The 18,878-nt window shown below is 37.9% G+C and overlaps 1 protein-coding gene across 1 annotated transcript in view; it reads left to right on the forward strand.

Moving 5' to 3' along the window:
• Positions 1-18,878, forward strand: part of LOC105935677 (gamma-aminobutyric acid type A receptor subunit gamma2) — a gene marked incomplete at its 5' end in the record, with an annotated part of 42,340 nt that overhangs the window by 11,701 nt on the left and 11,761 nt on the right. Inside the window, 1 exon segment of the mRNA XM_036134002.1 lies at positions 18,552-18,704. Coding sequence (XP_035989895.1) covers positions 18,552-18,704 — 153 coding nt within the window.

Below are 18,878 nucleotides of genomic sequence, written 5' to 3' on the forward strand. Positions count from 1 at the left end.
TAATAATAATAATAATAATAATAATAATAATAATAATAATAGTAATAATAATAAAAATAACAGAAACATCTGAGTGTCAGTCATTTTTTTATCACTAAGTCACACAAACTGTTGAGATGTTTGCATTCAGGCCGGCGCTACAGAGCATTACTTTCAAACACCAGCCAGCACAGAGACAGGTTCTCTCTGATGAACACTTAACAGTGAGAGTACCCAGATTCTTGTTGTATGAACCAACTTGTCAATTTAAGCTGATTCTGATTAAAACATGTTAGGTCGGTTCAGGTCTGTTCCCCTCCCACACTTTTAGAATCCAGTCTTTGCTCCCTCTCGCACTTAGATTTTTGGGAGAACCTGCCTTGGTGACTGTCCCCAACTACTGCAGGCTGATGCAGACTTTGCCCAACTGAGAATTGGGGGTAAACTTTGGGGTAAAATTGAGCAAAGAAAACACTGCAGTGTGTACACAGCTCAAAAAAACACATCCATCTTAGAAACCAATTTCAGTGTGCTATGAGTTCCCTATAATGTCAGATTATCAGTCAAAGTGATCAAAAAGTGTGTAAAGCCATCAGTTTTATTTTCAGTTTCAGGCATCTAGTATGCCAAATCATCAGTGCACAAAGCATTTTATAGCATGAGATTAAGTCATTTTATTATTGGGGCATTGCTACAAATAAGAATATGAATATCAGTTGTGGAACTGTTCACACGTGCCTTAAACAGGGCATGGTATAGCTGCTATGCTAATTCGGCAGATTTTTTTTTTATTTTTTTTTTTACATGGTTGCCATTCTAATCTAGTGATCAAATTTGTTTACTCTACAATGTCAAGTGCATAGACAACCAATATCTTCCTACATCACTGAAAATGACTTAAAAGTAATGTAAAAGCAAAACTACAGCAAGTAATCAAAAGTAAAACTAAAATAATGAAAAGAAGAACAGAAAGATTATATGGAGCTTAGAAAACATACAACTTCTATAAAGTAAGAGCATATATAAAGTATTCACAGAGATACAAAGAGATGCAGCAAAAAATATATATTCGGTGTTTTTTATGCAACTTTATGCAACCTTGACTTGGCTCAGAAAGTAATAAAACTAATAGAGCTTACAGAAACGGCACAATGCCAATGGTGACCAATTTATTTTAAAGATTGTGTTTACATTAAAACAGGACAGAAGCAAGTGTTTGATTGATGAAAGTGATTCGAAAGATGATTACAGCAGGATGACCGACATTTGTTGTGCTTAGTTTTATCAATAAAGGGTTTGGCCAGTCCCCCTGAATGATGCATTTACATTATTAAAAAAAAAAAACTGTTGTCAATCGGCATCCTGCGCATTGCTTGAATAAATGAGGTTGTAAACCAGCTTTAAGATGGGCAAGAGGGATTTTTCTCTAGGCTTTAGGGAGACTGATCTCCTCTCATTTGGTTTTAAAATTATAGTCTGATTCCTCAGCAGGGAACAATGGGAAAGGCTCGGACATCAGCAAATAGATTTTCTGCCTTTTCTGCCCTTTTAACAGAGCAAAGATATACTGTACCTCGTGTGCATCAATGCATACTAGGATTATGTCTGAGTATTTTTAACAGCATGAGTGCTTTGGTCTGTACCTCCATCCATGAATTATTGCATGTTTTAATGTCCATTTGCTTCCCTGCACGTTCCAACATGTGCTTTCCGCTGGATATGAGCCTCGTTTACGTATCGGAGGCTATTCTTAGAGTGACCTTTCAAAAGCCATGCCACACAGCCCTGTTGTCTGTGTGCGGCCGCCTGTATGATTCAGTTTGAGAGCAGAAAGCCCAGGGACACATCAGTGGCCTTCTTGTGATTACGGAGCTTCCCAGTCTCAACATGATTCTGTGATGGGGCAAATCTGGAGGCACTGTGACTGCCTTTGGTGCATGAAAAAGTTGTAAAAACAACCATGCTTATAGCACATTTCTATAAATGCACATGACATGAGCTTAACGTATTATCCTAATAACATGGTGAAGAATTCCTTTCTTTTATGTATATGTCCTCAGCGGTGAATGTAGGGGCCAGAAAAACATGTTCAGCTGTATAATCATAGTTTCATACAACTAGACAACTAGACTACTCACTCCGTACATACTATATCATTTCTGAATCAGAGTCTTATGGTAAAACATAAAGTCTTTTGTAGCCTTGAACCGGTTTTCTTCCAGAATTGTGCTATACGAAGACTCATCCATATGTGGATCAGCCTTGACCAACATCCCTGTCCCTACTGATCAAATGCATCCCCACAGCATGATGCAGTCACGCTGTGGGGATGCTAATTTGTATTTGTGTATTTGTCTACAAAATGAAATCACAATAATACATGCATATAGTTTGCAGTTGTGGCATGACAAAATGTAGAATGGTTAAAGGGGTTTGGACTCTTCTGCATAAGAGAGAAAGCCAGGTAATTGTTACAGACTACTTTAAGACACCAAATTGAAAAAATTGGGTTAATGGTGTTGGAGATTATTTAGTGATCAATGGGTAAGAGATTATATTCTTTAAAAACACTAGATACCAGATGATGGAAGTCTTCAACCCTAAATGTTTAAAACGTGCCTTATGTTTTTTCTTCAAATAAACGTTAATGTTAATTTAAAATATTAATGACATGTGTAGCATAATTGGGATTTGTTATGCTTATAAGATAATGTATTTGTTTAAAACAAATAGCTTAAAATCCCCTGAGGGGCTAAGTGAAAAAAGGTTTGGAGGGGGTTTACATTTTGTTTTATAAATAATCAATATAGTTTAACCTGGTATTATTAAACTTAACTTTTCCCATTTTTGTTCTCAAATCAGGAGAAGAAATTTGCACACAAGAGATGCTATGTTCTCACCAAACATTTAATTTTCATCATTTACTTGATAATAAACAATTAACTATTTACTTAGTTATGTAAGTATTGAAAAAAATAAGAAATTGCCTAACACTGTTCAGGATGTGTGAACTATTTGATAAGTATGATCACCTTGGCAACACATGTATTGCAAAGTAAAGCAAAGCAAAAAAAACAACAAAAAAAACCAGACAACAGGTATGGAGAATACTCGGATGGAAAAAAATACAACATTACTGTCTTTGCAAAAAGAGATGTTTAAATCCAGCAGTAGGTTATCTGTAGGATAATGGATATGCTACAACACAAGCTGAACAACAGACATCCAAAGAAAATAATAGGAGAAGGTCATTAAATTTTTCAAAGTAAATGATACCATTGAGACACGAGAATTTGTCGCTGTTTGCCTCCTTTAATCATGAAAAGATGAAGGGAGAGAAAAAGCAATAAACTGAAATGCCAATGGTGTTTTATTGTTACTGAGACACTGAATCCCTTATCAAATAACCAGTGCAAACTCCAGCATACTGTGTGAAATTATTTCAGTACAAAATCCTCAGAGTGATTCACAAAAATTTACAAAGGTAAGTATTTGATCTAACAACATATAGAAATAAACCTAATTAGACCGTGTTCAGATATTGAATTATGGCAGCACTGTTTAAATTGCTGTCATGTTTATATCCATAAGTGCACTGTTGTTTCTTGAGTTTAATTTATCCACCACAGATTGCAAGTCTTGCTGTTTCTGCCTTGCCTTACCAAAGTGAAGCTAAAAGCTGCCTTCTCAGTTGATTAGAGTAATGATTGTTTATGTGGCGGAGCAACTTACAATATAGCTTTACAACAGGACTTTTTCCCCCCATAGGACTCTCACTGTTTCAGGAAAATTATTACTGTAACATTCACTTAAGATGCATTTTAAAGTTACTAGCCAGAGCTTTTTGTAAGATTTATTTAACTCACATTACTACTTATAGAAAAGTATTTCATTTTTTTTACGTTTTTAACATTTTCTTTATTTAGTTGTAATTCATTGCTTGAACAAGTTCAAAACGACCCTTCCCAAAAACAACATTTCAGACAAACACATGCTTCCTCTGACATCACATGAGCCAGCTAGTATGGTCATTTAAATTTTTTGTCACATTTTATTTCTCATTTCTGAAAAATCCTTTTGAAATATTCTTTATTGTATTCTGAAGGACTGAAGTAAAATGTTTGAGTCGTGTGTGCGAGCACTGTCTCAGGAAAATCTGGCTGCTGCAGAAAATGATTGCCAGCCAGAGAAACTTGTAATGGCCCGTCCTAACAGGGAGATCCCCCATGTATGCAGCTGCAGTACAGCCTATTCCATTAACATCCTTCCTGTCAACACTACAGGGAAGAGGTAAGAAAAAAATCAATTGCTCGGCTGTCAGAAAGAGAGAAATGACTTGGGTAAGCTGAGGTAGTAAAAGTTCAGGCTGCATGCATTGGTGCTGCAATGGAAAATTTAGGAAGCATTCCCTTTATGAGCCGATGTGGCGAGTGAATTTCTCCATTGTGAGATCAATAAAGACTATCTTATCTTATCTTATCTTATCTTTAATAAGGAGAAGACATTTTTTGGAAAGCAATTGAATGGAAACATTCTAGCAGGAATGTAAACGGATCACTTTGATCCCCATTGGTTGCCTCAGATTTGTCATGCACAGAGGTATCCACCATTGCATGGGGGACATTGGAATCAAACAAGTTGAACTATGCAACTGTCATAATCTGGTTCTGGTTTGACCATCAACCTAAATAATGATAATTATTTTTGTGGGGTGACAGTGTTGCAGGACCTAGGAATTTGTTCCTTTGGCAAAACAGTTCACCTTTTTTTGCCTGCTGCCCGTGGACAAAGGGCCCGGTGGCGGCAGCTGCAGCTACAGTGTAGCTTACCATCGTCAGCGTGTGAAAGGGTGAATGACTGAATGTAGTGTAAAGGTTTGGGGTCCTCCACTTCAATAGAGTGCTTTTACCATTGTTCTTCTTCAGTATGTTTTTTTTATTTTTTTTATAAGCGTTGTATTCTGATAAATTCTGAAGTGGAAGTCCGTACTTTGTAGAAGACTATAACTGACAATACAAAAGAAAAAACAGCTGGATTAGCTGTGTTTTTTAATTGTCGGATAACCTTGTTATTTACAAAATAATCACTCTTTGTTATCTTCAGAAAATCACTCTAACACAGGCTTGAATGATACACAATAGATCCACAGCAAGTTATTTATGACGTTTATGTTGTGTACGGAAATAGTAATTTAGCTACTTCAGATCATGGTCTGATACTGTTGGCGTCATTATTGAGGTTTAGCTGCCTAAAGGTCAAAAGGCACAGAAACAATCCATTAGCAGCAGCCTGACTGTAGTTTTTACTTTCTCTAATCTCTGCCTCTCTTCATACCCTCTCTTTCAATCTCTATGTGAGTTCCCCCATTTTGCTTCTGGGTGATATGTGTGATGGACACAAGTGGGTTGAGCTGGATCTGACTCAGCACGAATCTTCCTTTTGAAATGCAAAATACCAATTTATACTCTTCTCCATCTCTCTTTCAGTGCACATGCATTCCCAAAGAATCCCTGTACACTCACAGGATTCATATTCTCATGTCCTTTTTTGTCCTAGACTGGTAAATATCCAAAGGTTTTTGCTCCATGAAACCACCCCTCCCATTCTCCCCCTGCTCACTCTCACAAGGAGAGGATTTTATTTTCAGCCTGGTATATTCCTGTCCTACTTTTTACACTACCACCCCCATCCCCAGCTTCTCTCTCTCTCTTTGTTTTGCTCTTTTTTTTCCTGTCATTTTTTTGTTGTAGTCTAATAAGCCAGCAATTAACACCTGAAAGCAGAAAGGGAGTTCTAGATGAAGAGAGGGCTTTGGGTATACAAAGCACTTGTTTACCATTTCATCAAGCCCTGTCTCTATATAGAGTAGAACCTTTGGGTACAAAATCATTATTTGTGAAATGCTAGATTTTAGATGGTGGAAACACAATAAAAATCTTTAGAATATGGATTGTAAACATATTATTGTCATAGGTGGCCAAAAGTTCCCTGAAATGTATTTAACTTACTTTGATGACAAAAATTATTGGTGCGGCTCAAATGAAGCTGCAGATTGAAGTGATACCTAGAATCACTGAATATGTGGCCAACAAAATGAAAGTAATATAACTTGCATGATAGAGGAAAAAACCGAAAAGTGTAAATTTGAGTCATTGTCCTAGTTACAGTTGTTTTTTTTTTCTTTTATGTAAAGCTGTGAGGCAAAAAATTTGATTATTAGGCAAGTAGAAGAGAGACAAAGAGATCAAAGAGTTTGAAAACACATGGAGAAAAAAAAAAGCTTCACTGCAGAGTTTTCAGGGGTATTTTGGAGCTTTTCGTTGTTTGTTTCATTTGAAAAACAAGATAACATTCAGAAACAGATTTGTTACCAGAATAGTATAAACTGCAAAAAGGGCAGCTTCCAAGAGTTGGTCTCAGATTTCATCACCCTGGAGGTACGTAAGATGGTTGCACATTCTGCACATACTGTCTTTTCTGATGAAATGTATTACATTTTATGTGATGGTTTTTTTTAAGCTTTGTATGCCTTTTATGCTTGTACTGACACCGCAGTCACCTTCTACTGTTGCACTTACAACTACCTTTCCATCTTCTTGGACACATTTTTTTACTTTTTTTACTCCAAATACTGGACATCCATGAACATTTTTAATTGCTATTGCAGTTTGCCCAGTCTTTGTCTTTATCTGGGCTTGAAAAAAGTAAATAATAATAATAATAATAATAATAATAATAATAATAATAATAATAATAATAATAATAATAATAAGACTTTATATAGCTCATAGGTTCTGGCCAAATTAAGTCTTTAGAAAGATATTAGAGGTGCAGCCTTGCCACCAAAACAACCTTTCAACCACATTTAGATTTGATAGATTATGTTGACATCTTTACAGGTTTAATCTTAAATCAAATTTTGATGAGGCTTAGATGAAAGCAAAAAGCCTCCTTTCAAACAAAATGATACTTTGGAGAATTCTTATTGCTGTATATTATTCAATGGTTTTTGCGGTATTAGTAGGTAAATCCATCATTACCACTTAACTTAAGCCCTATTCACACAGTCTAAGCGGTATATGGGGACCCCATGTAATCAATAAATTACCCCATTATGTCTGCTTTTTAGTTTGCACATTCACATGGGATAAACAAAGCTTGAGATTTTGTTGAAAAAAAATTGTGGGCTGCACAGAGCACCAGTTAAAACAACTGTTGTCTTGCACCAAGAAGGTCATGGGTTTAAATCCCAATATCTGGGTCTTTCTGTATAGAGTTTACATGTTCTCTCTGTACATCCATTTTAAACACTCTGAAATGGGACGTATAAGTCCCGACTGTCTTCGCCTGTCAGTGAGGATTAGTCCTGTCACCTGACCAAAAGATTAAAGGAGAAGATAAAACCCAGGATAAAAAAGCGGCAATGTATTAAACACTAGAACAAAGCATAGCAGTTTAATTTTAGAAAGTTTATGTAACGGGTGTGAATCACATGTCTTGTCGTGTGTGAATAAAGAAATAATGAAGCTGGAACAAAAATAAACTAAGATTGAGAGAGTGGATTATTTATGGATATTTTGATTTATGTTTTTTGCCTTCACATTAGGTGGGATAAGATAGGCTTTATTGATCTCACATTGGATAGATTCACTATTCCTATTTATCTGAGAGTAGAAATTAATTTGGATGCCCATTGTAGGCATATATATATTTTTTAGAGAGAGAATGTATGTCTCAGAATTATGCTAGTTGAATAATATTGGAACATATTAATAACTAGCAACATGGACTAATGATACCGAAAAAGACTATGGCCATAATGTTGAAATATTCCAGCACCAGAAGACTAAAGATAAAAAAGGACTAGATCTGCCTAACTTCCATCACTTCTTAGGCTACAATAAATCTCAAAATGGTTAAGACATAGTCCCTTAGATGAGCCCTGGCCAGACACAGAACAAAAAATATGTGCTGATATCAATATTTCTAATTTGCCATTTATTAGCTCAAACAAAAAACTGCATGCATGCATGAAAAATATTATCATCAGCTCTTCTCTGACAGCATGGTGGTAGTTTCTAAAAACGATGGAGTCATTTATCCCATGCAGCCATACACCCATCTGAAATAATCCTAACATCCTACAAAAGATTATCGGATACACTTTCCTTACTGCAGTACCCCTCAAATAGTGGGGTACGCCCCCTTGGGGAAGGCTGGGGATTTTGCAACACACATATATGGGGCCTGGGCCTCGTTGCTCTGTCGGGGCCACTCCGGGGTGGCAGAGAGCCCCTGGGGCTTGGGTCTCTGGGCCCAGGGGCAACAAGCTTGTGGGCTACCCGGGACTTCAGCTCTGTGGCTGTTGGGGGGTTTCCTGTGTTGGTCCCTCCTGGGCACCTTTGTTCTGGGGGTCCCTTTGGGCATCTGGGGTTCTGGTTTCGTTGGAGTCTACCTTGGCGCTCTGAGGGGCTGGTCTTTGACTCCTCACAACCACTACTGAGCATTTTTCTTATGGACAAACCTTACATGCACAAGTGCAAACACTTACAGGTTCTTCGATTCAGGTGCTTACAGAAAACCCCTATTATTAGCTTTAGCTGTCACCTTATACATTTCATATTAAATAATACTGTGTATTCTTCAGTGATGGTTTCAAGGTGTTGGTTGTTTGTACCTGTAATACTTATCAGTTGGTTTTGTTGTTCTTTTTGATCTGTTTACAGGTGTAGAAGCAGACTCAGAGGATGTTATATTGCTCTCTCCTTCTCTTCTCCTCTTTTTTTCCAACGTTTCTTCCTTTTAGCATTTTCTCATCCTTTTCTCTTCTTTTTTTCTCCATTCTACCTTACCGTTTCTGTGCCCATAGAACAATAAATAGTCCCACAATAAAATCTAATAAAGCTTTATGCATATATAAATCAACCGGAACACTATGGTGAAAGCAGTAATGCTCCACTTGTGAAAGTAAAATCTGTTGGGGTCTGTTTGGCATCATTAAGAATTGCTGTCCTAATGCCAGACAGGACACATTTAAAAAAACAGAAATATTTTAGCACTGCAATGATATTCATTCAGTGATTGTTTTAAACACAGTTCCCTTTTACTATTTGGAAAAAAAAGCCATATTGTGTAACTAACAGAAAGTCCTTGGCAGACTCACATTTTAGATCATTAAATCTGGTCTAAGCAGTTTTGGCAGCTTTTTACTGTCATAAAACCTGTAAACAGACTTGCTCTCAATATTTTGAGCCCCATTATCGGGTATGAAAGCAGGATAATCATCCGTCCCAGTCACTGCAAACACAGTGCTAACAACTAAGCAGTCAAAGTCTGTCAACTCTGTTTTGCCGTTCAATCATGTGGCTGTGTTGCTGCAGTTACTCACTGTGACAATGCTATTCTTCATTTTTTTTCTGACTTTATCTTGCCCACCACTATGTGGTAGTAATAGCTGCCAGCAGCCCCGTGGAGGGACAATACAAAGCTCCAGTGACTGGTTAATCACTCACATGTAGCCTGTGGCCATGTTGCAAAATGTGGTGACTTGCATTCTGGGTATGCATTGTTTATCCTGGCAACCAGCAATTAGAAAATCTCACTTTATTTAACAAAACACATATATGCACACATGTGCACACATATACATATAATAACAGGCACTGTCACCTCTAATATACACAACCTTAGACAGGAGAAGAGCTCAGTGAGACAGCCTGTCAGTAGCTCTGCAATGTGTCTTGCTTGTCTCCCTTCATTGGATGGCCAACATGTGCCTCAGGTCTCCCCTGCCCATCCATATCCACAACAATTTCCAGACTTGCTGCAAGCCCAATGATACTTTTGTTTTTTTCCCTTGTCAACCTTCCCGGAAATTACATATTATCTGTATCTTTCTGCATTTTTACAATGAAAAAAGTAAAGATTTGCATACAGTCATATTCATATATAAATTAGATGTGCTTTCCGACGAGGGTCTGTTGTCAGATTTAAAGTACCTTTTGAAAATAACAAACATTAAGAAGGTATTAAACTTAGTTTTAATTAAGCCCACATTTCTGCTTTAAAAAGTTTTTTTTTTAATCTGATGTAATTTTCTAATCTCAAATGGTGTGTTTGTATTAGCTGTGTGTGGAAATTTATCATAATTAACAGGAATGAAGGCTTGAAAAAAACCCAGTCTGCGTGTAATTAATATATGCAGTGTTAATTAAATGAATAAACTTTTCAATATTTTTTGAATTGATTGAATAGGCTTGAATAAAAAGTAATTGTCACCCCCAGTAACAATTTGTAAAAAAGCAATTAAATAAACATAATCTTTATTGCAATAGTCTAATTTCACATTGAAATATGTAGAAAAACCCACCCTTCAATTTGAGTACATTTAGTGGGATTCAGTATTTAACAGGAAACCAGAATCCCATATTAGATGAGTGCTGCTTTTCACACAATTACAAGTGCCACAACTGTTAGCACCCCAAACAACTTATTTGAAATAAATGTAACTGAACTACTTTTATTATGCATTTTCAAGACGTCTGTACTTGTACAGTGCTTTTCTCAAGTCAGAGGACTCCTAAGCGCTTCACGCTACATTCAGTCATTCACACGCTCCAGCTGTTTTGGGGCAGACTGACTAACACACAGACAGATAGATATATATGTTTTGGCTGATTGAATAAATAAAAATGATGCATGCAATTCTTCTAATACCCATATTGGAAGAATTTCATTCTTTTATTTCTTCCTTCTGATATGTCTGTTGTAATTTTTAAGGATATCGGCTTTTCCCATATTCAACAGAGAAGCAACGCTGTTTTTTGATGAATGATCACGTCTGCCAAGCTTTTATTGCTTTCTGTAGATTACATCAACTCACAGCTAATTTCTTTGTCAGAAAAAAAATGCCTTTGCATATTTTCAATCATTCAAGTCATGGCAACTACAACAGGCTTAATTCAAAAGGCAAATGGCTTTTGCCCATGTTTTTGTGACTATCTTTTGACACCTATGCCAGAGTCTTTGTCAATTATGCCATTGAATGTAGTCGCTTATGAAGGCATGAATGACTGCACAGCTACTCCTTTAACATAAAAAAACAGCAACAAACGCAAACTTCGAGGCAAAATAGGAAAATCTGAATTTGCATTTAGACGTATATGCATCTTTGTTTACAGCGATTTCCATAACTTTTTTGTCTTGTTTATCCCATCTCTTCAGCACTGTTGCTAAGTCAGCTTAGTGACTTGGAGCTTCTTTTTTTCAAAAGTCGCTTGGTGATTCCTTGAGTCGTGGGCTGGGATTTTTTGGGCTAGTTTCTAGTAGCTTATTTGGACTCCAAAATAAGCCACAATAAAGAGTTATAAAGAGACCCGCTTGCGCTACAGACAGTGCGAGTATAATCGGCTGAAATATTCCTCAGCCTCTCCGCGTTACTCCACACATACTCCTATCAATAGACGAAATATACTAGACGCCTCATTACATGCTGGAGAGCATCCTGCTTGGCCACTATACTGGGTGGGTCTTTTCTACTCTAGGCTGGCATAGGAGCAGACAGGAGTAAAGGCAGAGGCAGCCATTTTGCCCGTACTTTCTGCAGCTTACGGTTGCAATAACCGGCTATAACTACTTAAAGAAGATGACGTGGTGCAAACCCCCAATTTTGACTGAGATTGGTTCTGAAGATGAGCTTTTACTTGGTGAGAACAATGCAGAAACCCAAGATGCGGACCACAATATAGTGCTTATTAATATGTTGTCTCTGTACATGACAAACTAAGACTAAATTATATTGTAAAACTAAGCTCGTTTAAGTTGCAGCGTGCCAGCAATGCAATAAGTTGTGCAAAACAGTTATTTTTCAAGGCTTTAAGCTCCAGCCCGGACAATAATGTTCAGGATTAGATGTCTGTGTGTGAGAGAGTGAAAAAATAACCAATAAAACATATTTTAAAAATAAAAAAAAAAAAAAAAAAAAAAAACCTGTCCTCGTTGCCTGTTGCACTTATTATGGGCTTGTTTTAATAGTGTTGGTCGCATGTTTCACAATATCTGGCAACACTGCTCCCCAGTTGTTTAAGCAGTCTCATCAGGATTATGATGATTTTTGTGGGTAAACAACTCAGAATCATCAATTATGACCCAGTGGAGAGATGGGCAGATAACTGATTCCCATCTGACTTGGAACGCTCCCAGGAATATGAGCCTGTATGTGCTTAAAAATAGCAGCTCCCAAACTCCATGTTGCTCAGTTGCAAGCTTCCAGAATTGAAAAAGATTACTTGATAGGCCTCAAAATGTATCCCAAAAATTGAGCCATTTTTGATGGCCTTTGATTAAAGCCTTTTGGATGTGGAATATAAAATATGTAGTCCTAATAAAAAATCACTCGAGAGTGTATCATTTTACAAACAATTGTTGGAGTCTTTGTCAGGATGGGTGCATCTTAGCACAGCTCCCATCAGCGTTTTTCATTCATGAATTATAGAGAAACAATATGGAAACTACATTCTAATTTCAAAGACAGAAGAAGATTGCCTCCTGTCACCGAGATGTGTGGTTTGTTACTGAAAAGAATAGAGCAAGATTTTCATGGAATAATTATGAAAGAAGAAAGACTGAATCTGCCTGTGGCGTCACTGAAAAAGTGCTCCCTCTTGGGTTTATGGGAATGGCAGTCACACTGTAACATCATTTGTGACATCTCCTCTGTTTATTTCATGAAGCCATGACTGACTGCACAGCTATGCCTTGAGCATCCAAACAAAAACAAACAACAAAAGTAAACTTCAAGTCAAAATAGAAAAATATGAAGTTGCATTTGAGCAGTTTATGATTACCTTGGTTCACTGCTATTTTTTTTTTGTCTTGTTTTCTTTTTTGTCTTGTTTATCCCATCTTTGTTGTTGTGTTCATGCTTCTCCTCACCTCTTCCCCCTCATTTTCTCCCACCTGTGATGTAAGCAGAGGAGGTGGGAAGGTGATTCAAGGACAGACGAGTCAAGACGACATGAATTTAACAAAATGAGACATCCTTACCTCTGAGCTATCAAACTGTGCTATATTAAACATGACATGAGGTATTGAGGCAGCATCTGTGCTTTGTTTTGCCGACAGGTGTATTATGTGATCTTTGACAGACGAGTATTAACAGTGGTCCTAACAATGTATATATTTATAGAATTCTCAGTTTCAATGTAAGTCATACAGCTATTATGCATATGATGACAAAAAAACATCTACATCTATACATGTTAACCATTCTTAAAGCTCCTCAGACAGTTGTCCTACTCTGGTTCTACAAACTGCATTGAAGGTTTTGAGACACCTTTTGGGATATAATTATACGTCACAGGCATGTCTGTCGTCAGGTTTTCTGTGCTTATGTTAGACTTTTTAGGAGTATGGCTTCTGCAGGTTTTATTGTTTTGATACATTTTATGCAACAGTTGATTTAATTTAAGATCTTGATAGATTTGCCCTGATCATGCATCACCATTAAAAATTATTTAAATAAATAAAGTTTATTATTGAAAGGGTCTCTGCCCTGTTCCGGAAAACCAGATTTGAAAAAGCCTTTGACCAAAAACACTGTGTTGTTGTAAGACAGTCTCGTGAAGGAGATGCTCAGGGTTGTCATCCACCTTCTTCATCTTATGAAGTATCCTTGTTTGCACAATCATCTCCAGAGGATCCAGAGCAGTCCCCAGAACACAGTGAGCCTTATTTATCAGTTTGTTGATTTTTTATGAGTAACTGACTCTGATGCTACTGCACCAACTGATGATGGCTGAAGAGATTGCACTCTCCATAACAGACATACAGAAGATATGCAGCATCTTGCTGCAAACAGTTAAGAGGACTGTAGCTTTTCTCAAGTACGGTGTGTCCTGTCCCTTCGTGTAGACAGCTCCTTTTTTTTCTGTTATATATATATATATATATATATATATATATATATATATATATATACTACTTCATCCACTCCACTTCTTCTTCCATGATGTATATAGAGTTTAAAAATTATGAGATGGTGGTTCCCACACCTTACCTCACAGAGATCCTCACAGTGGTCCACCAGCTCTGTGTGTTTTTTGTCCATTTGTAATACATTCAGTTTTTGTCCATTTGTAATACACTGGACGGCCGCATAGTCATCTGAGTACTTCTGCAGATGACAGGACTCTGTCTTGTACTGGAGGTTTGAGGCGTACGAAATGAATAGGAATGGTCAGAGTACAACCCCGGCAGGGCTGTCATTCTGATGACCACCCAGTTAGACACATGACCTTTCAGTTTCACAACAGTCTTCTGGTCAGGTAGTCATTGATCCAGGCAATTGCTGACCAACTTCCGTGGTCCTGATATGTGCTTGTTTGCTTACCCTTTTTGGCCAGGAGGAGTCTATCCAAGACCTTTATGATATGAGATATCAGAGCAAAAAGTCTAATTTCATGGAGGGTAAATGGTCAAGGTTGAAGGTAAAGCATCCTAAGTGTGGTAGACACATAGGGGGTCAAGTGAATGTAGGATGTATGTGTGGCTGGAGGCAGGAGAGGAGGACACTAAGCGTGGCCCTGAACTGCAACATGTTTAATTCATTTGTTATCTCCAGAGTTCCATCAAGCTGATCTTCCTTCCACTTAAAGCATGTGATCTTATACGCCCCTGACCACATATATCCTAAAGTGTTCTTCTGGAGCTTGCTTTCCAGCTTCTTCCTGAAGGCCTCCAAGCTGCCTCTAACCTGAATAAATCCCTATGTCCCTTCCTGTTTTATTGTATAGCAGTTCCTTAAGGGGACTGGTGGTTGCTGGTGATCCAGTTTTTTTTTATTGATGAACCATCTCTCTTTGGTGTTGTCCACACAGAAGTTCATACAGTCAGTCACACTCTCAGTCATCACATTGGAGTCCTCGCCATGTGGCTTGCACAACACCTCCCAGTCTTTCACCTCAAAGCAACACGAAGGAGCACATTCTCAGTTGAGCTGATGCTATCCCATGGAACAGCGAATAATGAGATGTTTCAGGTTGCCGGAAAAGCAACGGTGAAGTCTGTTGGTAAATAATATGAATTATAATATAGTGCTATCATTTGAATATCTGGGCTGCAAAGTCGATATTTAGCTATCTATCTCTATAGAGATATGTAGATCTGCCTTCCTGATGCCTTCTTTCAACTCATCATACTCTCAGTCTGTGCTATACCCGTGTTCTCTGCATCTCGTGATCAACGGAAAGGTGCCAGCATGAAATGGGCAGTCAGTGTAGAAATTACATCTGAATCTCAATGCATAGTCATGAGAAAGCTGCTTGGTTATACACTGAATCGCTTCAATGATCCCAGCTGAATGGTCTAAAAGAACATGTAGCCTTGTGATCTCACCAGATGGACTTGTATGATGTTAATGCAAAAAGGGTCTGTGAAGGGGCGCTTGTGTGTCATAGAATCCGAAAGGGGCTAGAGACAGGAGTAAAGTAGCTCAAAAAGAGGAAATGTGAGCAATAATTAAAGTTTGTGAACACAAAGACACGAAGCTCAAATGCCCAATTTCAACACAAAAGACCTTTTGAAAATAAAAAAAGATTCTTAGGTCTGCAAATCACATACTCTGTTGCTTTGGGGTGAAAATTAATAATTCTTTTGTAAATTTTCTGCATCTCCCCAGCCTCAAGTTATGTATATACAATGAGTGAGAGTTTGCAAGCAAGGCCTAAACAATTGCTTACAGATTCCTATGTTCTCTCAGGCATATATAATAAAACCATTGTAAGCCATAGCTTTTTTAATGTCTACCTTTTATGAGGTCTACTAAAACTCATGGCATTTCGACCATGTTGCTGCTGTACATTTTACTATGTAAAAATCCACTTTACATAAAACACTTCTGAGTGTTTTAATGAGTTTTCTCTATCTACTAATTGTGTTGGGACTGTTTATCTGGAGCACAAAGGAATTCAGTCCCCAAATGGCTATATTGTATATTCCATCCCAAAAACTTGTGTCAGTGGGGAAACTATTTTCTTTAAACCATAATCGGGGAGTCATTTAAACCAACAAGAACAAAACAACGTGCCTGTGGTGAGTTGCAATGGTAGACAATCCCATAGTGATAAACTAGCCCGGAAGGGTGGTGCCCATTGGTTGAAAAAAAAAACACTTTAACATGTGTTTTTGGCAATTGGCATAGACCACAGTGAAACTGGGAACATGAAAAAGTGAAACATATAGCGGGAAAGAAACTGACCTCACCGCTGTAATGGAAAGTTTATTATCATTAAGGGTCTGAAGAATTGTGAAGCAGGCAATGTGTTGCTGACCAAGCTGAAATAAATGTATTCACCTGCAGTCTCTCAGCTGTCAGGGGGTCTTGGTTTTGAACGCCGGCTAATGATATGTTAATAAACACAAAATAGTGGGCTGCTGGACCCCGGAGATCCACCTTCATGTGTCTCCTGTACTCCTACACACCAAGACAGTGCACTGTAATATCCCGTGCACCTGCCTCCATCAGCAGAAAGCACACATGGTGATATAAACAGCAATAATTTCGGTTGCAGAGGTTATTGCTTGTGGTTTATTTAATGATACTATCAACGCTCACTAAAAGAGTATCGTCCCACCCTGGTCCTTGTACAGAAAATATGAACGTGTTTCCACATAGTTAAAGACTAAACAAGGACTGACAGTCTCATCTCCTTCTGTGCCTATCGTTACTCACACACAAAGACAGATGTTGCCTATTTTTTTTTTTTTCATACAGTTTGTCCTCTCCCATGAGAAAAATTATAAGCCAGCTGCTCATTCCCCAGCTGCAAACATTTTGTTCACGTGCTTATGGGTGCCTAAACGCACGCACGCTCTCACACGGACACACAGATGCATACCAGAGAAACGGTGTACTTGTGCCCCGAAGGTTACAAACTATGGAAGGAAGCCAGCGGAGGTTTCTGACACTGTTAATTGTCTGATGTTAATCAATTAAAAGACATCTGAATGAGCTGGAGGCCAGAAGTGAACTGTCATTAAGTTCACAGAAACAGACAGGTTTTCTGGTAAACAGATTAAGGGGGACAGTTACTATTGGCAAGCAACGTTTTGCTTTCACGCTGGGAAGCAAAGGGATGGAAAAATGTGTATCTCTCTTACAAAGGTATAAAAATTGTATTTGATTTAATATGTGGTGATAGTTGGTGGAAAATTGTGTTTTTTTTTTTTTGGGGGGGGGGGGGGCTCTAGTTTTAAGTGCTTGTGAACATTGCACTGGACAAATACTGGTATCAATGTATACCAAAATCTCTCTGAAAGTGTTTCTATAGTCTCAGGTTCCTATTATGAAATTCGGGAGGGAATTTTCTCTAGCTGTATGAAGGAAGGAGTAATACAGTATATGCTAGTTCCCCATATGGTGCTGCTCCCTGCCAGTCAGCAGGCTGAGAGAAGGCTGCTACACCCTTTTTTTGCATACAACAAAGACCAATTCACTTGCTTGGATTTTTTTGGCACATGCAAGAATAAGTGTAAGTTATTGTGTAGAATCTCAAGCACCACCTGTCACTGTTATCAGTATAAAGGTAGCCATGTTTTAAAGCTGTTGTTGTCAAGTTACATACAGTGTTTCTGTTAAGCAGGAAACTGCAGGCTCTACTAGAGAATATAAACTTTAATATAAAGTTATCAGTTAGTCTCAGCTTGTTATGGCCATGTAAGATAAGAATGAAGTATAACATTCTGCTCAATAAACACTAGAGAAGACTTTGATTTCGTTGGGATTTTATCCATCAAAGAATGTTATAGGTAACGTTATTATAACTATAAAGTTCAATATGTTGTATTATTTAAGCAAACCTAGCAGTATCTGTTGCTTTTCTCTTTTAAATGGAAAAACAGTTGTGCTGACTGTTTAAACTCTGTCTAAATAACGTAATAACTGCTGTAGTTGTCCTCAAGCCTGCCATGCCGTGAGACCCTCATCCAGGTGCATGTTTACTGTGCACTTGGCGTTGATGCCTTGCATGCTTTTTAAACATGCAAGGCAGTTGATCCATATTGTCAGGGTCAGGTCTTTCTCGGCTCAGTTAACCTCAATCTCTACACAGCCGACATCTGCTTGGGTCGACCAGCCAAGGCCTGGACAGCTCATCATCTGCTGGCTGCTGGTGTTCCTGCTCTGGCTGACTCCTGGCAGGAGACTTGGGTTTGAGTGTGCATCCATTCAAGTTCAGCTCCAGTTCACTGAATCACTCGCTTTCATTTTGTATCTGAGGTTGCCCCAAGCTAACAAGGAGTAAGGAGTTTGGGCTGCACAACATAATTAACTGAAGAGCCAGCGGTTTGTTTTAAGTCTTAGGTGTTTATGTTTTGACAGCCTTTTAATGACCATAACAGATCACATGAAATAGTTTTCTGATAAGGCTTTCATTTAAGCAGCAACTTCAAAGGATTTCTTAAAACTGTTTATTGCCAATTTTTGTATTTCGATAACATGTAATGTCATTTTTTTTTCTCAGACTGTTTCTTTTTGTGTTTCTCTAACATATTGTCTGTTTTTCTGTCTCTTTCAGGGGACTACGTAGTGCTGACTGTCTTTTTTGACCTGAGCAGGAGGATGGGCTACTTTACTATCCAGACCTACATTCCCTGCACACTTATTGTTGTCCTCTCCTGGGTGTCTTTCTGGATCAACAAAGATGCAGTACCTGCAAGGACTTCATTAGGTATTTAAGCAAGACTAATGACTACATTAGCTGCAAAATTCATACATGCTCACGCGACATGTCATTTTCTCTACAGCTACATTACCATGCTATAAAACCTTAAAATTCATCATAAGCTTCATTTGATACTTATTTTTCTTATTAGTTCGCCCAACTCTAAAAGAGACACAATAC

Source organism: Fundulus heteroclitus, unplaced genomic scaffold (genome assembly GCF_011125445.2).
Source record: "Fundulus heteroclitus isolate FHET01 unplaced genomic scaffold, MU-UCD_Fhet_4.1 scaffold_713, whole genome shotgun sequence".
Lineage (NCBI taxonomy): Eukaryota > Metazoa > Chordata > Actinopteri > Cyprinodontiformes > Fundulidae > Fundulus > Fundulus heteroclitus.